We start from the raw sequence: 25,930 nt of genomic DNA, 5'->3' as shown, positions 1-25,930 counted from the left end.
CAACGGCCGCGCCGCCAACGGCCGCCGCCCCTCTTGCCCGGCCGAGCCGCCGCTGGCAGCCCCCGTGGCGCCTGTGTCTTCGTCTGCCCCTCACGGAGCGCGGGTGGTAGCTGCAAAGCGCCTGAGCAGGGTGCTGAGGAAGACAGCTGCGAGTGCCCCTCGCACCCGCAGGCAGCGGGCCGGCGGGGGGGCCCTGCCGTGCGGCGGAGTCCCAGCCCCTGGCTGTGCCTTGCAGGTCTCGGCTGCGCGACGCGATGAGGTACCTCACCTGTGCGGGGGCGCCGGCGGCGGGGATCGGGCGCCACAGCACTTTTCACTGGAGTCTGCGGGGCTTGCAGGCGCTCCGTAGCGTTGCCAGTCGAGCCTTCTGTTTTGTGTATCTTTAAGAAAATAGAGTCAGCCTGTGAATTTATTAATTCTTGTTGTGTTACAAATAAAGATTTAGAAGCGATTTATTTTAAATAATTATTATGCAGTAGCTTATTTATGGGATCACAGACGGAGCCATTTCAAAGATGAGACTATACCTGCCATTTGTTAGATGTGACTCATTTTTGTTACCTAATATCAGAGTTCAAGGGCATCCTATTTCTTTTGTCAATACTTAAATAAGACTTTTTTTATATAAGTGAATATTGGCTCTTTTTATTGTTGTCGTTATTTGGTTGATTCTAAGGACTTGTGTTTTGTGTTATACATATAAGCGTGCATTAGCCCTGATTCTGCAAACATTCAAGTACCTAGATGCAAATGTATATACAAATATGACTTAAATAATTGCACCAAAGACATAACTTGATTTGTCTGTTACCTTACTCTTATCCTCCGACTCAGTAAGACTGGTATCGAGAATTAATTCTGGTTGTATTTTTGCAAGGTGTAATTTCTAGGGGTATGGGCATACTAATATGTATGGTTGACCTTGATGCTGTTTTCAAGCAACTCAAGCTGTATGAGCTGCCTCTCCATGTCTGTATGTGGTGTGTCAACCACATGTAAAAACTGTGCTGTGTGAAGTAGAGACATAGAGAACAATGGATCCTGGGCTGGCTGTCTTTAAACAAAGAGGTGAGAAATGAAGAACACTTAAAAGAGTTGGAGGAGGAACAGGGAACTTTGAAATCTTCAGGAAGCCAAGAGATGGACATAATAGTTTTACCCATGTACCAGGAAGTTTTAACATCATTTCTGTAGTGGGCCTAAGACCATCCATCATTGAGCTGAGGGAGGAGTCTAATTAGAATGCTACAAGAGAGTCATGAAGTTGACTTTAACTGTTGCTGCAGGTTAGGCCCTGCTCTCTAAAACTGCAAAATACTTATTCACATGCTTGGTTCCAAATTTTGGGTTGCAACTTAACTTGTAACTCTTGATATTAAACACAGAAGGGCAGGAGTTAAAACTTAAGTTTTAGGTATATTTCATCTTCTGCCTACATGGTATARATGAAAGTAAACTTTTTTTTTAACTTTTATGAATCAGTAATGCTGCATAGTAGTTACCAAACTTCTTAGTGTTTACTTATTTTCCAAACATAATTAAAACTTTTAATTTCTTCAGATATCCTTATGAAGAAAAGTACAGATTCATTCGGATTGGAAATCCAGCATTTTCTACTAGGCTGTTACCTGTCAGAGGAGCAGTTGAATGTTTGTTTGAAATGGGGTTTCAAGAGGTGAGTATGAGCTAGTTATTTCTGATGTATTCGTGAGTTTTACCCACTAAAATTTAAAATTGAACTTTCTTTTTTTTTCCTCAGTTGCAAAGCACTAGATTTTTGGCCAGTTGTTCTGAATTTTCCTTCAATCTTTTTTTTGCAAATATCTGCTGTTGACCAGCAGAAAAGTTGAGTGAGGCTACTTCGGAAATCATCCTGGTGCATCTAGAGCTAATCTGATCTGTGATAAGATTGTTTTGGGGTTGTTGTTGGTTTTTTGGGTGAGGTAGGGGGTTGTTTGTTTTGTTTTTATGCTCTTTTGGTTCCCTACTAATTTACTTCATGGTCAGATATCCATGTATCCATGCTGACACAAAGGAAGTGGTGGGAACCCCCTATTTTAGGAGCAGTTGGCTATTAGGTGAACGTAATGTTAAATTAAACTGAACCCTCAGGCAGTAGTTTCTATATTGTAAACCTGTGTATGGAAACTGTCCTTTAAAGAAATGATCCTGCCCCTCTGCTGCCTGCAGTTGCTTGTTCCCACCACCATCAGGGCTTATGTGGCCCTGTAGTAAGTTAGATAAGGGAACTGATTGATAGAAAAACACTGCTTTTGTTGTTGCGAGAGACTAATTTTTATCCAATTCACAATGCGACTGCACAGGTAGTAGTGTTGTCATGATAGAAGTGGAGGGCAACAGCCTGTTTTGGGAGGGCAGGGCTTGTACCCAATTAAAATTGTTATGAAACTATATTCTAAAATAGCCTTCAGTGAATCTTTTGGTTGCAGTCAGAAAGATGGATTTCAAAGACTACCTTGCCTGCTAAAATGGTCCATGTCTTGGTAGTACTTGAGAATTGCACTAGAAGCAGCCTTTGTAGTTACAGGAGAGCTAAGGTGAAAAATGAACTCTTGCTTTAATGGTACAAAGCTCTTGCTCTGTTCTTGCTTTAATTTGTCTATTTCATGTTATGCTTCTGTATGAGTGTGTTCATTTTGTTCCTTAGGCCCAACTGTCATGAAGCTTCTGCCTTCTGTTCTGATGAAGTTATCTAGTGTAGTTGCCATGATTTTACAAAAAGTAAATGTGTGCTGAAAGAAATGATGACTGCAGAGTGGTCTGTGGGGTGACTGGATTTATTCCCGTGCTGAGGCTCAGGAGATGACTTTTAATGATGTGCCTTAGTCAAGTAGTCTATGTAGGTGATGAAGCACTCTAGCAGCAACAATATGGGTCATTTTAAATGCAGTGTAAACTGTTAATCTGACTTTTCTCAGATCATCGAGGGCATACTGGCTTACTCCTGTGGGTATCGTGCCAGTTGAGATTACAGCCAACAAACTTCTCTCCAACAGCACTAGCTAAAAGTGTTGCTTCTTTCACCTCTGCTTATTAAGCTGACTTTCTCAAATAGAAAATAAGGATTCTTCTGCTAGGTTGGTGCATTCTGTTTAGTTTTGTGGTGATTAAAAGTACTGAAGTGATGCATAAACAAATTATTCCATTTAATAAATAGAAGTGTTGAAGCATTAGAAACTCTTAAAGTATGAATTTTTCAGTATGTTCATATTTTTAATAACATTTTTCATCATTTAAGTGCACAGTCACTTTGCTTCCATCATAATTGCTTGTGACTGCAGCATAATGGGTCATGTTATAATGAAAAATAGGAACCCAGAAAACAAGCTGGGTACAAGTATAAATAAGGATAGTATTTCCCATCTGAAGACGCATAAAACCTAAAGGACATCAACATAGAAAAGAATTTGAAGCAGATGCCATTCTAGGGGCTTCCTCTCCCAACACTAGCTAACCTTTCTGTGTTGCCTAATCTAGTGTACTACTGCTTTACTGTGTACATTGAGCATGTGCTGTTCATTTGTTGCTCTTTCTTTCTCTGCCAAACAATAACTATGGTGTCCATATCTGTCTCTGCAAAATAAGTTATTAACAAAAGCATGTTATTACAAGTGTTCTTTCCCCAAATTGACTGTGGATTCTTGATCTAAAGCTGTGACAAACCTAATCTGGAGGCTGAATCCTGCCAGGCCTTGGCATGCTAGCTTCCAGTAAATGGTATAGGTGATACAATAGATAAAAATCACTGACAAGCATAGACCTGCATTAATTACTGAATTAATTTTTCTAAATTTCAGGGAGAAACTCACCTGGTTTTCCCTAAGGAAGCATCGATTGATCAGCTACGTAAAATCAGAGATTTAATTGCTGGAGAGAGAAGTAGCAGACTGAATGAGTCAAATCACATCCAAAGATCAGGATCTTCTGACACTGTAGCCAGCACTGGGATAGCTGCACGTCAGCCTTCAAGACCTGTTGACTCTGTTCTTGCCCCTGCCCATCAGCAACTAGAAACATCACCGGCACAACCTCTTGAAATGGTAATTATAACTTTAAAACTTTGTAGGAGCACTGACATTATATATAAACATTGAAGAACAGTCGAGCGTTGGAACAGGTTACGTGGAGAGGTTGTACAGTCTCCAGACTTAAGAGTTTGCAAGACCCAACTAGATAAAGCCCTGAACAACTTGGTCTGACCTCATACCTAACCCTACTTTTGAGCAGGAGGTTAGACTAGAGGATTTTTTTTTCCATTGTTTTCTGAAGTTTTTGAATATTTTGTTAAGTCTTCATCCAACTGAAACATCAAATGTGCCATAAATAGAATATTAGCAAGAGATTTTGTTGTCTGAGATTCAAAGCAATTTGAACTTTTAGGAGTCAGTTAAGTGGGAAATGCTGCCCTTAAGAGAGTCTTCAGAGGAGATTAGCATTTATCAGGCAGCTGTCATAGCAGTCTTTGAGGGATTAGGCAAGCTTTTGTTTCAAAGACTTCTCCACATCACAAAATGGAGTATGACACAGAGAATCAACTAGTGGTCTTCACAGGTTCAACATGCCTGCACAGCTGCCTGCTGTAAGTCAGGGCACAGCTTGATTGTTCATGTAGAGCTTCATGAAGATGTCTATCTGCAATCAGAAGTTCCAAGACTCACTGTGTTTGTATCCTTTGCCTTCACTTCTGATTCTGAAAAAGTGTGGAATAAGTCAGTTCAGGTTTGTCTTGTTGACAGATCTAACGCTTGTTGGGGAATTTCTTCAGCAAAACTTGTCTCTCAGCATTCATGCATGTTGTGCTGGGCTTTGATCTTGCTGTGGCAATGAGGGAGAAAAATGGTGTGACAGTTTGAAGTTCAGCAGCAAAATTTCGGTTTTAATGTAGCTGTGACTTGCCAAGTTAATTTCTAGAAAGCTAAGACTAAGGCTGTGAACTACTGTTGGAATCCATCTGGGAGCCAACAGAAGAACCAGAGATAAGCCTAGTATGTTTGATTCTTGAAGTCTCAGTTTGTGCGCTGTATGTGTAGCCTGTGAAGGCTCTCTTAATTTGTATGCAACTATTGTGAGAGTAATTTAGCCAAGTAGGGACAAGTGTATAGTTACTTTGGCTGTGTCCTTGTCCAAGAAGTTGAGATAAAGTCCCCTATGAAGACAGAGAGGCAGAGATCATCTTTCATCTGATGTTACGTGGCCTGATGGGGAAAGGCTCTAACACTTTATGCTACTTTGAAAAATGAAGGAGTTATGTCTTTTGATAGAAAGTTGAAGCATGCTTTGGTTTAACTCTCTGAAAAGTCTTTTCCCTTTCAGCCATTGTTCTTACATAAGTTGATGCAAGATGAATTCTTACAAAAGCTCATTTTTGTAGATCTTCCGGCAGAGTCTGTGCCTTTTTAATAGATGTTATCAGCTTATTGTTGGATGCTGAATCATGGATAACTATTTCTTCCTTGTACCTACCTAGGATCAGTGAAAAAGAAATGGTATAACATAGACTCAAGTGATCTCTTTTGGAGCGAGAGCGCTCGGTGCCTCTTCACTACCCATGATATCCTTTGAGAAAGGAACTTCTGTGGGCACTGTAACACTGAGCCATTTAATCTAATTATGTTAGCAGTTGCCTGTAAAATACAGTAACTGGTTTTGTTTGCTTTTGGTTGGTTTGTTGGTTTTTACTGTTGTGGCCTCTTCTGCCAGGATGGTAGGAAGTGATTATGAAACCTCTAGAGTGGCTGCTCTAGTAGTGGTCAATATTGGGAGCTTTAAAAGTTGTGTTGGTCTTGGAGTGAAAAAAATGTTGCATTGCATAACTCAAGTTGATGCTTGCTGTATTTTGAAGTTAACCCTTTTCATGTGTAGTTATTTTGCCCTGTCTCTTGCTAGCAATCAGGACTGTGAATCCATTCTCTGCAACTAATGTCTTCCAGGCTTCTTGACGTAAAACATGGGTGGTGGGACTAAACTTACTAGAGTTAGAGACAGCTAATGCAAAGGTAGCACTCTCTTAGAACTCTGGTTTGGTTGATCTCTTCAGAGAATTATGCTGCTAGCTCTCTGAACTACTGATGTTTGGGATGTATAGTCTGGGTTGACTAGAAGGAAGTCTAAAATATACTCTGGCTGTGACTCAGCCATTTTGCTTGCACAGGATTAGATGTTTTCAGTTGTAGGCTTTTTTGGGTGTGGTATTTTTTATTTTATTTTTTTCCTCTAATGAATATTCTGAAGAGATGTAGCTGTATTGTTGTTGTATGCACTGCTATCAAATGTCAGAGAAATTTGGATAGTTGTAATGCAAGCATTTTTATTTCATGCCTGTGTGTTACCCCTGTGACTCATGGCAGTCTCGGTAAGCGTGAGGAAAAGTGGGTTACTTGAGCCAACACAGCAATATTTCTAAATGGCATGGCCCTGTTCTAGATGAGCACTGCTGTAATGCTGATATTGTTTGCCTGTGGGAAAGCTTGAATTGTCAAAGAATCTGGGGGATTCTCTGGTGTGTTGAATGATATCTCTGAACATTTTTCCAAGAAGCTGACAGAATTTGAAGATCTATAAGCCATTGGCAGCCCCTGACTTCATCCTGTCTTGTGATGAGCTGATCATGTTTGTGTCTTTAGATGTTCTACATATTTGTCTGTTATGTATGACAGAATATAATGCATGCAAGAAACCTAATTGTTAACTTGTTTTGCAAAATTATGCCATATTCAGCTGCTGAGAGCATGTTGTAATCTAACTTAAAGTTGTGTGATGGGATTGGAGAGAATACCTGTTGCCCAAATCCTGCTCTATTTTCTCTTCTGCAAACTTGCATTGAAGTGAATCTGAGCGCAGTTGGGTTTATGATGTTAAACCAGTTACCTACAGCTGATGAGCTCCAGGAAGAGCGAAACCAATTCTGACCTGTTTCAGCAGTTATGAAAAGTAAGGACTGGTCCTGTAGTACTGTTCAGCAGCAAAATAATTAATCCCAATTTAAACACTGCTTTGAAAGAAGCATCTTCTGGAGGGTTCTCACCTGCGTATTATGTTACATTTGCTGCTAGCCTCTCAGGAGGATATGGCATCGGTGATGAAGGAAAGATGGTAATTAACAAGACTAAAGACTGAAGCATGATCTAGCAGTAGAGAAAAAGATGATTTAGCAGCACCACGTGCTTCTTCAAAAAAATGCCAGACGCATTTTAAAATCCTGTTTCACTTTCCTTCTTGTCCCCCTTTAAATGTGAGTAAATAGTTTGTTTGGCTGCTGCTCCACTATTAGAAGCTTGAGCTTATTTCAGTAAATGTGGGTGTAACTTTTTCAGTGCAACATATAGTTGCCACTGAGTGCCTAATAACTGACTGAAAAAGCCAAGTTCTTATCTTTGATCTATGGTGAAATATGCTGTTAATAAATGGACACAGGACTGTATATTCAAATAAGTTTTAGAGTTGATCTTTGAAAGAAGGAAATAGAAATAAACAAGCTATGCTCACAAATAAGGGAGTTCTGGGATAGTATTAGAGTTCTGGGAACTAGGGCATGAAGTGCAACAGTGTCTGGAAAATGGAATGAATTACAGTTTTTTTTGTAGATATCAGGTAAAAGGTGTCATTTAAAAAAAAGTCAAAAATGTTGTCATCAGAGGTGTCTGTTAAAACATTTTCAGTTCTCACTGGATCAGTTCACTTTTCAGTCAAGACACCATTCAGAGAGCTCAAAGATGGCAGGCAGTATTCACAGGTAAAGTGGTGGTGGTGTTTGCTACTTTTATTGATATCTTTACAAATAAAGATTTCTCCTGTAAAGAATTTTATAATGTAACTGTGAGTATGGGATTATGACTGACTCAAACTGAGATAGGAGAGCTTTGTTCTCCTGTCCAAGGTGAGAGTTCAAAAATCATCTTGTGACTGAAAATCCTTTTGCAGGCTGCAAATATCTTGAAAAAACTTCAAACAAACTTTGAACATCTTGTATTGGTATATGAGAATCCTCCTCTTCAGCAGAAAGCACTAGCTTCAATTCCTCTCCAAGAATTGAAAGGGAAGGCTCAGAAAAAGCTAGCACAAGCTACAATACTGGATAAAGGTAATGGTACCAAGTTACAATTTGTATGAAACTATAAATACTCTGTCAAACTTCTAAGCGTGATGCATGTGACTGCTATGCTTTAGGGAGTGTGAATTAAGCCATATGCCTGCAGGTTTCAAATGCTGGCTTTAAATTAGAATTGCCTTCTATCTTGTCTGTCTCTTGTCTTACTCATTTTCAAATTTTCTACTTTTCTCCCTTTGCTTTGCTTCCTTTGCAAGTAACTTGTGTTACTTACATTTCATTCTTGTCCATCCATCTTTTGCTGCTTTTATATAGAAATTTTGAACTCCTAATTTCTAAAGCAGCCGCAAACAGTGCTGGGGAAACAAATAGGGTAAGCATTTACAGTTACTTCACCCTAAATAGGAAGAACATAACAAAAAGAAGATGTAGGGAAGCTTTTTTTTTTCCTTATGTAGTTACTGTTCTGAAATTGTTGGAGTGCAATTTCCCCATAAATACTACAATTCTAAATTCAGAATAAAAAAATAAAAAATGCAATTTCTCATTTTAAAAATGATATTATTGGAGAGATATTTTGCTAGTGACTTTTCCAGGGCACAAGCTGGTATTGAGAATCACCATTCTTGTGAATGCTTAAATGAGTAGGTCTGTTCACAGGAAGGTCCTCTTGGAACCTAAGGTAATGCATAGGCATAAATATTTGTGGCATCCATGGCTTCTTTTGAACATACTAAACCTTTGTCAGTTGAAAATAGAAATTTTTTAAATTGGACTATGATAGATTTAGATGTTTGGTACATCAATATAGTGAAATTTTACATATACAAGATAAATATCTTTCAAAACTGGGCTTTCAAGGCCATATTCCATATTTAAGCACAAAAATCCTTTTAACTGTGAATCTTTAGAGTGTTTTGGTTGATTGAAACAATTCTGCTAACTTGACTTGTGTATTAGAGGGTGCTGTTGATTGCAAATCAAAAATAAGCTTTTTTTCTTGTCAGTTTTATGAATAACTTTATAATACACAGCCACACACTAATATGTAATGTTTTTGGCATAAATGAGCATTTTAAAAATGAATCTTTGAGTAATTTTCCTCTTTTTGTAAAGCTCTGTTTGGAAGTAGGAAATTGGATAAGCAAGTACAAAGCATTCTCATTCAGCAGTGTAGGACTATGAAGTAGGGGAAAGAGACTTAGTAGGAAAAAATGTAGATCACTGAAGTGGCCTCTTAAAAAAAAAAAAAAAAAAAGACAAATGAACCTCTTTTTCCAATTCTTCTGTGTACCTTAGGGGGGAAAGAAGGAGGAGGATGGTGATTCCAGGTGCTGCTGTTTCCCAAGCCATCAAGCTAATCTATTCAAAATGGCTTCCAGATCTTAATTTAGATATAAATAAAAGGAAGGGTGGAAGGACCAACTGCCCTATCTTAGGCTGTGACAACTTAAAAGCATTTTTAAAAGCCTTATAGAAACATTCCTTTGAGAATGGACTGTGTATGAGATGTATGCCTAATTGGCCCTTTCAGCTTCTTTGTGTATCTGTACTCGTGTATTAAGACACTCACCTGCAGCAATAACTGCTTGGTGCTAAGTGATGCTTGTTTTTTGGGTAGGCCCCTACCAGGTGTCAGAGGATTTTTGGCTCATAAAGACCATGCTAATAAAATTGTGGTCACTTGAACAAAAGTACAGGTTTTTGGCTTTTTTTTTTTTTCCCTTGACCACCTTCCATTAGAAAGAAAGATTGTCCAATTGAAAATAACTGCATGTTACTGCCAACAATTTCCCATTCAGACGGATCACATCTGTCATGCTTTCCATGCTGTGTTTTCATGAAGGATTTATTAATGAACCAGGAGAAGAATATTCATGTAATAGCAATTAAACTTTCATAGATGGATTCTGTTATATGCTGTTATCCAGTAGAAAGAAAAAATTGTCCTCTAGCAGAAAGTTTGAAGTAAAATACACAATCGTATCCACTGTATAAGCAATAATTGTTGTCTAAATGCTTCAGCACAAGTGCATTTTTCATGTATAATACAATGGAAATTTTACTACAATTAAAAGTCAGTTTGAAGTCTCGGGTTTTCTTGCTTTGATTAAGAGATAATCGTCTCTCGTTCTCTTCATGTTCTTGGTGTGTTTAATAGAGTTAGTAGCCCAAAGAGCCTTCTGTACCAGACAAGACTACTTCAACTCCAGAGGAAGACTTAAATTGAGCTTACATGTTTTCATCATCTAGGATTTTTTTTGCCATCCTGAAAGAGGAACTATCATGCCATTTCAGTGCAACTTCCTTTAACAGGATTTGTATAAGTTCCTCTTATATCTTCGTATTCCTTAGTCAGGCCTGTCTGCAAATGTAATTACAAACAAACTATAGTACATAAAATAACCAGTTATTAATATTTGACTGCAGTGTGGTCTAGATGATGGAATTGATGGGAAGACTTAGTTGAATGTTTATGAATCTGAGGAGAAGGATCTCTCTGGGCATTTGAGCAGAATATACATTTAAATTAAAGAGACTGAGGAATTAGAACACAGAAGGGATGGATCTCTTCCTTTGGAAGGCTGGATTTTATAATTTGTTAATTAGGTAAAGTGGGATTACTTCCAGATGGTGGAATAGCAACAGTATGTGAGAAGACTCAAACACGTGCTGTGAACTCAGGAAAATGGAACAGAAGAGTCTGGTGTWCAAGTATGGGGGAATTGGCTAGAGAGTAAGAAAATAAGACATCCTGTGTCTAGCTCGGGTAAGCTGAATTCAAAGAGGCTATTWGCTGAAGTTATAAACAAACTTAACTTTGTTCACAAAGCTTAATTACTGAAAAAAATATGAACTGTGCATACACTTTGTCTATAGAAAGTCTGTTCACACTACACCTGGTTGGCTAGACTGCTGCTAGTGTCTGGTAGTGTGTGTGCATGTTAACATCCTTTAAGATGAGGAAGTCAAAGCAATTGTTATTCTTAGCTTAATAGCATGTTAGTCATTTTTCTATTCTTAGCTATTGCTTCCATAGCCCTGAAAGAATATGAAGGGCATGAGGAGCTTCACCAGGCTTCTCTGTGCATCTAACTTGTTTTTTCTGAGCAATCCCTCATCTTCGTTCTAGCTGTGGTGTTCTGGAGTGGAGTCTTTTTGTTCTTTGGATAATGGCAAACTGTATTTTCATTCTTTAAAATTCAGATTTTCTTTGGTAATTTTTTGTGCTTTTAGGCAACATACAAAACTTTATAATGATACTTCTGATGTAGAGTAATGGCCCTGATGCAGTGATTTATGTAGGTACTGAAAAGTTCAACTAAATTGTCATTTTGCCATTTGACTTTAGTGTGTTAACTTTGCAGGTGCACATGTGAACGAAGAGGACTTCTTGCTGTTGGAGCTTTTGAACTGGTTTAAGAATGACTTTTTTCATTGGGTAAATAATCTTCCTTGCAGCAGATGTGGGGGGCAGACAGAGCCTAAAGATAACCTGTCACCTACTGATGATGATCTAAGATGGAATGCCAGTCGAGTGGAAAATCATTACTGCAACCAGTGCCAGTTCTCTAATAGATTCCCAAGGTGAGCACATGAAGATCTGCTTTGTTTTCCTTGTCTTTCAAGAAATAGCTTTGCATTTGTGTGTTCTGTGAACAAGTAAGAGAAGTTGTTGGATGAAAGACTAGAGAGTTCATTTTAAGTAATGTTGTAGGATGGTTGATGAACCATTAATCATTCTATAAGCTTTGGAAGTTCTTAAAAACAAAATACTGCTTTCATTTAAGTAGTTTTCTTCTGAATACTTGTCTGGCTTGGTCAAATTAACAGTCAAAAAAAAAATACAACTTCTAAATAAAACAAAATACCTTAATATTGGCATAGTATGTAGGTGGCTTTTCTTACTTTAAGGAAAATTAATTTACTTTGAGAAACTACAATATGTAACGTACATTTTCCTGCTGACTTTAGCAACAAAATGCATTCCAATTCATGGATCATGCTAACTACTGTAAGAACCAGCTTACAAAAAGCCTTTTTTAAGCTGAAATTTAAGTCAGTTTTCAAAACTGAAAAATCGGATTAATTTCAGTGCTGCCATAAGCAGATGACAGGCATATGGGAAGTCAAAGTAGCATTCTGCTCGCACTTATTTTGTACAGTGTAACAATCATTCTCACTATCTTCTGTGGACTAAAATCTATTCACATTATCACAAGGAACAACATGATGCAATTTTTTTAATTTGTTTTTTTAGCAAAATATGTATTCCCTGTTAAGGTCAACTAATTTGTACAAAGTATATGTAATGAATAAAATTATTCTGTTCTCCCCCCCCCCCAGGTATTATAATCCAGAGAAACTTCTGGAAACCAGACGTGGACGTTGTGGCGAGTGGGCTAACTGTTTTACACTGTGTTGCAGAGCTGTAGGGTTTGAAGCTAGATATGTCTGGGACATTACAGGTATCAGTTATTCTAGAACATCTTAATATTTGTACAAACATATGCAAAGTGAGGCTATATATTTTATGATTCTAAGGTTATAATAGCCAGCAGACAGCATCTGAGGTTTTGTAGTTTGTCTAATAAAGGAAACAAATTCAGTTTTCGCTCTTGCCTGATGAGATGAAATATGCTAGTAAGATTAGATGGCTGATTTCGGAATCATGCAATACTTAGGATCATGTTCCCTTAGATTCAACTAAGATCAGAGCGTTCTCTTTCCATAACTTCTCTGAATGTAGATGATCAGAAAATATGTTCTTTCATATGTTCCTTCATTTAATAAATCAGGAAAAGTTACAGTATTTTGGGCTGTTAGAACCTATCCCTATAATTCATTGTTTCCTCTTGGACTTTGTTATATAGATCATGTGTGGACTGAGGTATATTCTGTATCTCAGAAAAGATGGCTTCACTGTGATCCCTGTGAAAATGTCTGTGATAAACCTCTTCTCTATGAAACTGGGTGGGGAAAGAAGCTCTCCTACATAATTGCCTTCTCCAAAGATGAGGTAAGAGTAATTACGTTAATAAAAACAAATTTGCCCTGAAGCATGAGTGTGAAATAGTCTATGTTAATGTAATTTCCAGAATTATTAGAGGGGGAAAAATTTTTTTTGATTAGCTAGCCTCTTTAAAGAAAGTAATATGTATGGGATTTTTTGATTGCTTCATTTTCTTCAACTTGTGCTTGAGGTTGTTGATGTCACGTGGAGATACAGCTGTAAGCATGAAGAAGTACTCTCTAGAAGGACAGTGGTCAGTGAAGCTACACTACGAGAAACAATTAACATACTTAATAGAACGGTATGTAACTTTTCTTAAACAGATTTGTTTAAGTGAAAAATAGGTGTTTTTCCAGTATGTGAAATCTTTGAACAAGGGAATGTGTTTTGTAAACTGATGGAAATGTCCATGGGCTATGGAATGTGAAAATATTGCTAACTGTACAGGTCTCATTTTACGTGAATAATAAATAATAATAAAGGATCAATCACAGTGCTGAACTTCTGTGAAATAAGATAAAGAATGGTATGCAAGAGGATTAACATAGTCTCTTACACAATTAGTTGCATCTTCTATTTTTGCTTCTTCTCTTTTTAGTTGTAATGACTTTGTAGTATTCTTAATGGCTCTTGTGCGTTAACAGACATGGGGTAAACTACAGGTGCTTTGTAACTGTGCGAACTCCTTGAAGGCAGCTAAGCATTGCCCACATCAAGAAGGCTATAACTTGAAAACAGTAACATATATAGGTGTAGGAAATGCAGGACTAACTTGTCTTTTGTGACTTTTTACAAGCTGTAGGAAGTGAGGGGTGATGATTCACAGGCTGCTTCAAGTACTTTCAAGAAGTGCTGATACTGTCAGAGTTTTGGCTCAGACCCACATATCCTGTTCATGCCTAATGTCCCCAAAACAACACATGGAAACATTTTCACCTGTATGTCATAGTCTACCATTCAAGGTTTTATGTATTCTAGTATATTCAGTCAAAAAAGTTCAGCCTGCCCCCTAGCTCTCTGCTAACAGCTTTTTCCTTCCCATATTTGGGGCAGGCTGAACTTTTTTGACTGAATGTACTAGAATCCTATAAAACCTTGAACCACTTATCTGGTTCCATTTTGTCCTCACTTCTTCCAGGGTGCTGGGCGGGGGGACACTTTATTGGAAAGTTATGATAATATTGATGGAATCAGGAAGGTAAATGCACCTGACCTGGGGTCTGGTCTGCCTGCCCCCCCCCCCCCCACACACACCCCTTGATGATGTCACCATAGAATGATGCTCTGTTTCATTTAGAAGTCTAGAGAACTCCAGTGAAAATGTGTGTTACCGTCTCTTTAAACTCTGAATTGGCAACAGTGGATGGTGCTGTATATTGGTCTCTTGATCTGTTTCTTCCTTCTCCCTACCTGTCTTTAGAGCACTGTACAACTCATGAGCTGACACAAGCACCTCTTGAAAGAAAGAACAGACATTCTGCTCATGTTTTAAACCAAAATTTCATTTAAAAAAAAATGAGTACAGGGAAGAAAGATAGATGTATGCTTTCCAAACACCCTTGTATTTCTTATCTCTTCTTTTCTCTATATGTGGAAAAGCCCACCCCTTTCTTCTCTCTTGCATACTTTCATCTCCCGCCAGTGAATGGAAAACCTGGTATTTGTCATTTCACAATATTATTAAAGCTGTCTTATGAGTCTAATAAAACACCTTTTTCTTGTCTTTTTAAAGGACGAATTTTGATTTGTTATGTTATTTTGGAGGAACAAATTTCTACACACTGAAGGGTACTTACATCCCCTTCCTCCTCATGCACACACTTCCTTTTGCCCAGTAGCAGTTCAGGATACCTTTGGCAGGGTCAATTTATTTAACCTGTGTAGGTAGCTGCTCTTGCTTTTTATTTTGCCTGTTAGAGTTGGAATTGGATATCAGGGGCTTGCAGACAATTTACCGACAGCTTGTTCACAGTGTAGTTTTCTTCTGATTGTTCTGCTGCTAGTCCAAGGATGTTTCCTAAAGTTCACGCTGAGATGATATTGCCCTGGGACTGGGAGAGCCTTTAAGAAGCTGCTGTTGAAGAATTTCCATATGGTATTCAGGAGCTTCTGCCAGCTGGACTTTGTGCTGCTGATCACAACCCTCTGAGCCCAGAGGGCTCCAGTCTACTATGTTACCTGTAATCAAGATACCTCTCTAGAACGGGGTGGGGGTGGGGGGGAGACCCTGAACCTTCCGCTGCTTTCATTAGAGGGTGGGACAGGGAAACATTTTTCATTTCTGATTTGCTCCAGACCCCCTTTTATGGTAGTAATTATGAATGATTAGATAATGAATAAAGAGGTTTGCAACAACAAGGTCAGCTCTTAACTCCAACCTGAATTACTAGTTTTCCTCTTATCTCATGGTTATTGATATATGAGATGAATCAGTATCCATGTTAGTGTAATGGTTTGGTATTTGTTTCCTACCCTCAAATTATCTGTTGCTTGAACAGCAGTAGAAGACAAGTCCATTTAAACCAAGGTATCAGTCTCCCAGAAGCATGCAGTCCTTCAGGAGACATGAACAGCATAACCAGTGTGTGATGCAGAACTGATTTTAAAGCTGCAGTTCACACTCATTCTTCCTTCCCATTCCCCCTCTCCCCTTAAGAAAGGTGGGGCCTGAGCAGATATGTACAGGGCAATGCTTTGTTTTAAGAAAAAGCAAAAGCAGGAAGTTTGAGCCGTGACAGTTGGAGTTCTTGGAATTCATTTGAGTACATGAATGCTAGTGACAGCAACATCATTTGTAGGAACTTAAGTTACAGGTTTTTCCAGCACATACAGTGTTGACCTCTGCAGTGTGTAAGCATTATGCATGTCTTACATGCTGCTACCATTTATATGCAAGAACCTGCTCTGGGGAACTACAAGAATTAGCACATTTGTACTCTTTGCAGTTGAAGAATTTGCTAGTTTCTTGTATCATATGTAAAAGAGCCATGTCTTCTGTAACATCCTTTTTGTTTAGAAGCACTGTTCTTTTGACTGCTTTTTCACATGCATTTATGACAGCTGCAGAGCAAGGGCAATGAGTTCTCAGTATGGCATCACAAGTCTCAGTAGTGGTAACCCATTACACTGAGCTTTCCTACTTCAAAGTGGTTAGGATGAAAATTTAGAGTGAAATTGCTAACTTAGGGTAAGCAATATCAAATTTCCTCTGAGCTGGGTTGAGATCTATAATACTAAATAAAAAATGCTAATAAAAATATCGATACTCAGGTGCCCAGGCAAGTGGCCTGGTGTTGCTGCTAGTCATCCATCAATGCCAGCTGAGCTATATTTCCACCATACCGTGTTACAGCTTGGCAGCTGGGATTTGTTCAGCTGGAACTATTTTTCATAATTTCCCCATATCTACTTTCCTTTATCCTGTTCCATATTGTTGTCTGGAACAGGTATTTGAAAGGCCTTTGTTTTCTGGTCCCTAATAGAAAAAAATTCTGGGCTCAGGACTGCTGTTGAGATAATTGGAATACCTATTGGCCTGAAGTATCAGGTCCTAATGAGCTGACTGTGTATGCCTTGGGTGAACACCAAAGTGGAGAAAAAAGAGGATATATCATCATGCATGTACCCAATCCTGAACTTAACTTTCCATTCCTGGGCAGATGTATCCACAGTTAAGGTTAAAAGTTTCACATATCAGCTCTGTATATATTTGACACGAAGATCATGGAGACAAAAATCCACTGATTAATGTATTTTTTGAAGTCGTTTATCAAAAAAGACCCCTACTTCTAGTCATATGGCCAAAGAAAGTGTGTTATGTAATTTCTTTTTCTTTTCTACTGAGGTTCACGTGATTTACCATGAAGTGTAGGTGATGTGATTTTACTCAGTTTTGTGACATCTGCAAAATCAAATGTTGTAGTTTATTTATGATAGGATAGTCACTGTGAATTAACTCTTTCAGGAATCTGAACAGAATCTCTGGACTTAGTCACCAAACCAAGACTGTTGCCAACCAAATCATTTCACCTTAGAGAAGAAAAGTTTGACCCTGTAATTATGCTTGCTTTCTCTTTCCCCCAGACAATCTCAGGAACAGCTAAGGTACAGAATACATGTGAATAATTATAAAATATGCTATGAAAGTGTTTTCTCATCCAAGCAAATATGTTATAAACATAGTACAAACCTTACTCTGAAAGAAATCCACATAGTTAGTGCATGAAAGTTCACAGAGAGAGCGCTTAAACATCACAGTGGAATAAACATGCAATTATGATGGTGTAAGATTAATATTTTTAACAGTCAGTCTAGACTTTAAATGTTAGTCTGTTTTTTTTAATTTTTTTCCCCATTGGTGTCACTCTAGAGCATAATTACAGATATAATTTCTCTGAATGTTTTTATTTTGTTTGTTTCTTAAATATATTTTCAGAGACAACAATTTGTGTCAGAAAACAGAAGAAGAGAGCTTCTGGAAAGGACAGTTGTGGAGCTTGTTGAGTTCATTTCTCCTAAAACCCCTAAACCTGGTGAATTTGGTGGAAGGACATCAGGTTCAATGGCTTGGCGAGTAGCCAGAGGTGAAATTGGCTCCAAGGTATTTTACTTTCGACTGGCAGCCATCTTAGAGGTAGCTAATTAGTGGTTCCCACTGCAGAGAAACAGTGGTTCATAAGTCAGTGGTAGGTGGTTTACAGATTCAGTTTCAGCAGTAAAGCTTGCAGAAACGTTAGGTGGAAGATTGAAATTAATTCAGTAGACGTTCACAAGAAATTTTTTGAGGATTCACAGTGGTCCATTGGTTCCAAAAATGCTTGGGAACCACTGATCTAAAGTGTGTGATCTGCACCTGCAAGTTAATGAATTTTTTTTTCTTTTCTCTTGACTAGGTACAGTGTAACAGAACTAGAAAGTTTTAAGGTAGTTGGATGCTTTGGGGAAAACTTATAAAAATGTGTGTTTGTATTGTTAATTACTATTGGTTAAAGCATAGAAGCAGTTTTAAGCCAGATGTTTTTGCTAATAAAACAATGTAGGAGCAATTGGGATCATGTAAATGGAACTGCTTCTCCTAAATATTAAATTAATTGATTTTCATATCAAAGTTACTGAGTATTTCAGAAAGCCATCATCTACAATACAATTTTGCAAAATCTCAGCCATATTTAGCTTGAGCCAGCATGCAAATGTGTAACTTACCCCACCAGTTTGTGCATCAATTTTGACATGATCCTGTCATGTAGAATAACTGACAATCCCAAGTAGAACTGGTTAGGTGAAATTAATAGGTTTCACAGCACTGTTTAAGTTTGAGAAACTAAGAGTTTATTTCAACTCTCCTTAGTTTAGAAGATTTAATTTCTGTTTTGCTGAATCTCCTAAAAGCAGTGACAAATCTTTGAAAATATATATAATACCATGGAGTTATGGAGTTTGTACTTTACCTTTTTTGAAGCTGTTCTGTAAATTGTCATATACAAGCATCTATATATGATAGTCACGGAATTATATTTGGTATTCAAAATAATCATTTGCTTGTTGTTTGTACAAGAAATATACTCAACATATGAATTTTCTATTCCTAGCATGTTAGTCTCTTTTCTTAAATTTGCTAATTTTATGTTATTTTGTTAATAATTTACTTGTAAAAAGTAATTATGTCAAAATTTTAAAATAAATTCCTGTTTCTCTCTGCAAAAGGTTCAGGTCTATTGTAGAATACTAGTTTAAAATTTTTGTTTTGCTTTTGTCAGTGACATGTCTTAAAAATCGGGGGGGGGGTTCAGTTGGCAGCAAGACTGAACTGTGAGCTCTTGGCATGCTGATTAAAAGTAACACAGTTTTATTGAAATATATTAGGAAATGAAGATGCTTGTATTTTTTTGCCTTTTTCAGAAGAGAAAAGAAGTAATTTTTATTCCCTCTGAAAAAGAGAAGACATCTAAACTGTTCCACCTGACATACAATGTAGTAGAAGATAGTTATACACGGATTTCCAATAATAATGAAAAAATAACTGGCTGGGAAACAGGTGTTTGGAAGGTAGAGTCTATCTCGAGGAAGGTTGAAACAGATTGGAAAATGGTAAGGGTAGCAATCCCTAAAAGCCTAAAATCTACCATGAAAGTATAACAGCTCCAATAAAGTAGAAAATCCTTGCCCGTATTTGGCATCAAAACTTCTCTCAGTGCTTATAAAATTTAGTTTAAGTGAGTAACTGTTACTCTTAAGCTTCAGATAAGATTGCCAGTTGATCCAAGAAATTGGAAATAAATTTACCTTGCCTTTCAGCAAGGAATGATTAAATTCTCTGCAGATTGCTAAAATCCCTGCTGGAACACCAAATTTAAAAATCTGGCTTCCTTCTTATGCTTTTGGACAAACACGCAAGACTGTTTTAATAAAAAGAAATACATATTTGCAAAAAAGTTTAAAAGGGTTTTTCGGCTTTGGAGAATAGCTTTATAGTGTATCATATCTCTTTGATGCACAGCCAAGGAAAGAAATTTTCATCCTCAACACTGTACTTCCATCTGCAAGAAGGCAAAAAGCTGTCAGTTATCCAGATATTGGGTACCCTGCCCAGATTCCTTTCCATCTGTCAGGACACTGAGCAGCAGAAGAATCATATGCTCCAAATCGAAGATGAGGAGAATTGATGCCTGTAAGATGGGAAAGGGTATTTTACTAGCAAACAGCTTTCTCAGCAACAGCCACTGACTCTGGGACTGAGCATTCCTGGCAGGGACTACAGCTTACTATTGCTTTGTTCCTCTGTCATCTTGCTAGCCTGAAAGGTCTCTGGCCAAATATTCTATTAGTTTAAGTAATGGTGTGCTTTCTGTTAACRAAAAATGAAGCTAACCACATGATTCTCTCCTAATGTTTTCTGAGATGGGCTTACAAATAACTAACTTGCAAAACGTTACAGGGGAATAGCTTTTAGAGGTTATTCTACTGTAAAAAGAAGGAAGAAAGGAAGAAACTTGAGAATGATATAAAAAATGATACAACGGAGTAGGCTAATGGGCAAAGAGAAGTAAGAAAAAATCAGAATAAGGGACAGCTGTTCCCTATGTTCTGCTAAAGCTGTGATAGCACATCATAACTTCAAGTCTCCAATGATCAATTATCCTCTCTTTTGCAAGAAACGTGTTGTCAGTGAAATCAATTACTGGTCTGCTGTTCTGCTTGGCTCTACTAATCAGATAAAACAGGGAGGCATTGATCTGTAAGACCAGACATTAAGATTACCCTGTGTTCAACAGCACCTCAGTTTTTCTGGATAAAGGATAAGAGAATGGCCTTGAGAAGTTAGGAGCTACATATCCAGGTACATCTCAGGCTTGTGGCTAAGACATGTTAGTTCTACAGGAACAGCATCTTTTAGAATGCCTGTATACAAGTTTAAAATGAAGTTTTGTTGGGGAGGTTTTTTGTATTTTGGGAGCAGCAGAGGGAGAGGTTTTTTGGGGTTTGCGTGTTCTTTCTTTTTTTAAGACCACTAGTAGATCTGCAAGGTACAGATTTGGGTTTTGATTCAGCGACTATCCAAGAACCCTTCCAGCCAGGAACCTTCAAAAATGTTTTATGTATCATTTAGTATGTGATGAATGGAAAGGAAATTACATGTAAAAGCCACAATAATGGGTAACTATAGGTATTAGCCCAGGAGTAACAGAAAAGAAGTATCAGTTATGTCTTCTGTCTTTGCAATGTTGTTGAACAAAATGTTTCAGATAGCATGCATTTGCTCATCTTCTTAGCCAGCCTGATAGTTGTAATCTCTGTTGTATTTATGTTTTTCCTTGCTATAAATAAATGTCTCCCAGCTTTATGGTATCAAACCCAAACAGCTGCAAAACACAAATTTAATGGAACTGATTACCCAGAATAACTTGTCATTCAGGCTAAAACAATCAGACCACAATAGGTGATATAAGAACTTGTAGGTCTAAAATCCATGGATTTTTAAAAGCTTTTTTTCCGGAAGAGTTCCTCCCATAGAAGTGAATTTGAATGAGGGTTTGTGTTTTTTTATTTGTTTATTTATTGGATTCAGATTTTTTTTCAGTAATACTAGCAAAAGATTAGCCACATGTAACATGTAGAGGACAATCAAAGAGACACAAAAGGAAACTTCTACTTCTGTTTTTCTGATTAAATCCTTGGATAATATAATGGAAGATGAGCCAGGCCCATGTGTTAGTTTTTATCCCTAAAAGCCTATGTTTAATGCACCTCAACCAAATACTAATAAATGCTGTGTTCTTAGCTTCATTACAGAAATATGGCAATTGAGTAGATTTTGATCGAAGGAGATCTCGTGCTAGAACTAGCTGAGATACTTTAAAAAATTGTGTGGAGATTAGCAGTTTCATGAACCTCAAGACTATACTCACATGAAAGCAGATTAAATTGTTACATTTCCCCAGGTACTGCTTTTTTTTTTTTACTACTGGGTAAAATCCCACACCTTTGGGTTTTTTTTCACCTTTCTTTAACATGAGGATTAACATTTTTATTCCTGGTGAATACCAGTACTAAAATTCTGTTTTATAGTCTGTGGATGACATTTTCCATATTAGGATGGGATCTTTAGTAAAACATATTACTATTTTATTATCATCTTACCAGAGTTGTTCTGTTCAGATTAAAAACTAAAGAGCTATCAAAGTCCATTTAGTATGACATTAGTCAGAAGCTTGGAAATAATAGTAGAATTTTGATAACAGTTTTCTTAACTAAGGATTCCAGAAGGATCATGGCAGTTTTGACACTTCAGGCTGTAATGCCCATTATATTAGTTTGCTGATAAGGGATGCTAGACTTAAAAGTACCATCAAAAGCTTATTATAAAAATGTATGAGGGTTCATAGTAACTCTTTAATGAATATTAACATATGAGCTTGACTATTCAGCTAACTGAAGTTTAGAACAGCATCGGTACTCCATTAAATTATGCAAATCTCTGACAGCTTAAATAATGTTATTACAGGAGTTATATATGGCTAGCATGTACTACGGTTTGGTTTAACCGAGATATGCCAAGTCCTAGGAAAAGTGGTGTGCAACCAGCCGCCACATCTGAACAATCCAAAATACCTGGTGGCCTGATTGCTCTGTACTGCTGCTGAAAAACTGTGTAACCAAAATGAAAAGCAGTGTGTGGCCCTGTGGATTTATATAAAAAAACAATTCTGCTTATTTAAAATAATAAACTTAGTTATTTTTGTGGCTTAAACTTTACAGAGCATGTTGAAATAGTCTGCAGTGTTCCCCAGTGAAGGACTGTGACTCATGTACATCTAACTACAGAATAGACTTAAGGATTCAGAAGGAAATTGTGAACAAAATTGTACTATGTACAGTTTTGCTGTTTCAGTAGCTTTATAAAAATCAAAGTGTATTAAGATTTGATATCCTTGTTACACTGATTAATTAGATGTGTGTTGATCATCACCTTTTTAACATACTATGTCTTCTTTCCATTTAGGTTTATTTAGCCCGAAAAGAGGGGTCATCCTCTGCTTCCATCAGCTGGAAGTTTGAGTGTAAGTCAGTCGGTCTAAAAATAGATAACGTGTCAATTAGGACAAGCAGTCAGACATTTCAAAGTGGAAGAATAAAGTGGAGAGTGTACTCCCCCACAGCAGAAATTGCTCTGTTAGGAGGTAAGTATGGAATTTTAAAAAATGAGTAATGCCATGTAGCATAAGTGCAACTGCAAATAGAATAGTTTATACAAGAAGTCTGATGTGTAAATGCTAAAAATAATAAAAAGGCAGATGCATTTTGACTTTTGCTACAAAATCTTTCTTACCAAGGTCAAGAAAATATTGTGCATTTTATCAAAATTGGTACAAAAAAAACCCTGTTCCAAAACCCAGTTTTATTGATATATACAGCTACACCTGCCACAGAGCATGGTTAGCAAGAACACAGACTGGATAGAAGATGTTTATGTTTTTTACCAGGAAGGATAGATGTTTGTATGTGTGGTGGCTTCAGTCTTGACTGAGTCCTCTGAGCATTAGCACTACACAAATAATATTTAAAATTTGCAGCTGATTTTTTTTGTGCCACTGAGTGATAGATTAAGTTGAATAGCTGTAATGCAGATCCATAAATATTCATTACAAGTTACACTTAAACATGCATTCTAGCATTAGATGCTTTCTGGAGCAGAAGCTTACTTGTTTGTTTATTTTTTCCTCCACTAGATAAAAGTCTTTGCTCCTATTCAGATTTTTCTGGTGCAATGGAAATTACATTGGAAGCAATCCTAACTGGAGGGGATGGTGAAGCTGCATGGCAACACACCCAGCTGTTTAGAGAGATCTTAACAGGATATGGAGAAAATTGCTTGGAGATAATTATAAAACTTGCTGACCCCTGAGAACCGAAACAGAAGATATGTTCTTTGGATTACTTGAACACATTATGCCATGGATACAACACGAAGATTTGGATGGCAGTTCCCATTGATCCTGCTTGCAGCTTCTTTCCTGTTTCACACCTTCCATGTAACCCACTTGAAACTGCACGTGTATTGAATAGGTAAACATCACAATGAAAACCTTCTTCACTTTAAAAACAACATCAAAATTAAGGAATTGAAAGATAAAACTAATACCCCTTTCCTTATCTATAATGAAGAGAAAACAGTTTTTAGAAAGCATGACATGATCATAAGAGCATAGGAGAAATTTTGATTTGGAGTTTTGGGATTGGTTTGTTGTTTTTTATAATCTGCTATTTGGAGTTACTGTTGGAGTTCCATTTTTTGGTAGATCACAACAGCTGCATTGTGATGATTTTAAAACATTTTAGTAGACTAATAGAAGACTTAGACGTTTTAAAAGAGATGATTTTACGTAATAAGCAGAAAAGCTGACATTAAGATAAACATTTAAGCAATCTTAAAATGATCTTGTTATATATCCAAGTGTTAAACTTGGGTTTAATACCAAGAGGTGTTTGGAAGTATGACGGTGTAGGAAAACAAGTTAATTTTGAAAGAAGTGTTCATTATGTATCTAAAATTTTGTCATGGCCTGCAATATGAAATACAGGTTTAAAACTGGATAAGAATATCAGATTTTCTCTGTGAAAAATAGATTATTCATTTTACATATTTTTGTATGATATAAATTCAAATTTGTCCAACTTTTAAATGAAATAATTCATTGAGCATGTAGATTGAAATCACTTTTAAGTATTGTGTTAAGTTGCATTGAATACTATTCCCAAATTTGATGTAAAAGTATATACAATTTCTCTGTTCTTTATTACAGTGTTTAAACATCTTTGCATTGAATATAACAAAAACTACCACCCAGGGGATCAAATTTTGATTCCAGGTCAGATGTAGCAGCGTTGTGATTATAGTAATCACCTATGGAATGCTCAGATTAGACAGTCTTTATGAGAGAATTTGAGGAAAACTATGGTTGGATTGTAGAAGAAATTTTATATTATAGGACTATAATACAAAGTTTGTACTATAGTGTTATTTTAAAATAAGTGAAAATTGGGGATGTTCTTAAGGCTAGTGTATTTAAAGCTTTTTTTTTTGACCCTTCCAAATATTGTATTGATTTGAAATGATTGTTGAAAATAATTTCCATTGAAATAAATGTTTGCTGACCTTTCAACAAATCTAAGCATATATAAGAATATTCAGCTTTTATTAGGAATCTGCATATGCACAGTGAACATGAGCATCAAAGTTATACCACAGACATCTTAAAAAGTATTATAATATGGCAGCTCAGGAGTGATAGCTTATATATGATAGATTATATGTTTTGCTTTAAATGTAAATTGACAGTTTATGAGGGATTGGAAAGAGACAGTCCCACTCCCTTAGTACCGAACAACTCAGTGACAGGGAACTATATGGAATGGTGTTGATCTGTACTAACGCAAAGTGAATTTGCCAGTATCTATTCAAAATGTCTCCTGTATTTAGTTTTAGCGAAGTGCTGGTTCTGAGATTTTGAGTGGGAACCCAACAAAAGAGTATTTTAGAGTAGCTGTGTACTGTGTCAGAAGGAATTAGGCCCCCCAAAAAATTAGTGACACCAATCAGTAGAATACCTTGCTTCGTAATTTTGGTAGCTTAAAAAGATATTGCTTTAAGCTAGAACATACTTTTATTTTATTACTTAATATATTAAAATAGAGGACTATTAGGAATTGCAGAACAGCTTAACTGCATTTGGTAATTTGAAAGCGGAAGGCAGAGCAGATTTAACAGTAGTAAGATGAAAGTAATTTTCACACAATTTTGGTCAAAATCTCTGGGGGGAGAATAATAACTGTGGATAACTTAATAAAATCATCTCCACTCAAACACTGGAGTAGTTAGAGTCCATTATTTAAAAAGTCTGAATGAATTAAAAAGATTGAAAAATGCTTCACCAATCTAATTAATCAACAAATATTTCTGTACTTGTAAGATTACATGCAATGAATAAAAGTGCTTATGTTAGGAAAGAATTAATGAGCAAAACCCAATGACTGAATAAACCTAATCTGTAAAAGTTAAATGGAACTTCTCAGGCTTCTTTTGGAGTGGAGTACCTTCTATACGGTGACTATTTTGAATCTCTTTGTGCATAAAATTGTTTAAAAGGCACTTATTTTTCTGATCTGTATTTCAGTACAACTTAAATATTAATAATTTTTTAAATTAATTTTTTAAACCAGAGATAGTTCTTCTGACAATTTGCTCTGTTTCATTGATGTTTGCTCAATAAGAACTTGCAGTATCCTGAATTTGCAATATTGTATGGTGGAAAGATCTGTGCCATGATGTGCATTAAAAGCGTGGGTATTTA

General features: G+C 36.9%; 1 protein-coding gene across 11 annotated transcripts in view; it reads left to right on the top strand.

Moving 5' to 3' along the window:
- The window catches only part of NGLY1 (N-glycanase 1), a 26,222-nt gene extending 292 nt beyond the window's left edge, over positions 1 to 25,930 (top strand). The window contains exons 2-14 of one of the 11 annotated variants that reach the window (XM_026057273.1): positions 236 to 376; positions 940 to 1,068; positions 1,561 to 1,675; positions 3,819 to 4,061; positions 7,942 to 8,101; positions 11,437 to 11,656; positions 12,416 to 12,537; positions 12,943 to 13,088; positions 13,273 to 13,383; positions 17,518 to 17,682; positions 18,981 to 19,169; positions 22,582 to 22,759; positions 23,309 to 25,930. In XM_026057273.1, coding sequence (XP_025913058.1) covers positions 1,661 to 1,675; positions 3,819 to 4,061; positions 7,942 to 8,101; positions 11,437 to 11,656; positions 12,416 to 12,537; positions 12,943 to 13,088; positions 13,273 to 13,383; positions 17,518 to 17,682; positions 18,981 to 19,169; positions 22,582 to 22,759; positions 23,309 to 23,484 — 1,725 coding nt within the window. In that variant the 5' untranslated portion in view covers positions 236 to 376; positions 940 to 1,068; positions 1,561 to 1,660 and the 3' untranslated portion in view covers positions 23,485 to 25,930. Of the gene's footprint in view, positions 1 to 15; positions 1,069 to 1,560; positions 1,676 to 3,818; positions 4,062 to 7,941; positions 8,102 to 11,436; positions 11,657 to 12,415; positions 12,538 to 12,942; positions 13,089 to 13,272; positions 13,384 to 17,517; positions 17,683 to 18,980; positions 19,170 to 19,578; positions 19,750 to 20,233; positions 20,419 to 22,581; positions 22,760 to 23,308 lie in introns of those variants that run through there. The other 10 variants (XM_026057275.1, XR_003252104.1, XR_003252105.1 and 7 more) reach the window with 10 other exon arrangements.

The sequence above is a fragment of the Apteryx rowi genome, unplaced genomic scaffold (genome assembly GCF_003343035.1).
Source record: "Apteryx rowi isolate R43461 unplaced genomic scaffold, aptRow1 scaffold_138, whole genome shotgun sequence".
NCBI lineage: Eukaryota > Metazoa > Chordata > Aves > Apterygiformes > Apterygidae > Apteryx > Apteryx rowi.
The sequence above is the reverse complement of the archived record's forward strand: the minus strand, read 5'-3'. Positions and strand labels throughout refer to the sequence as shown.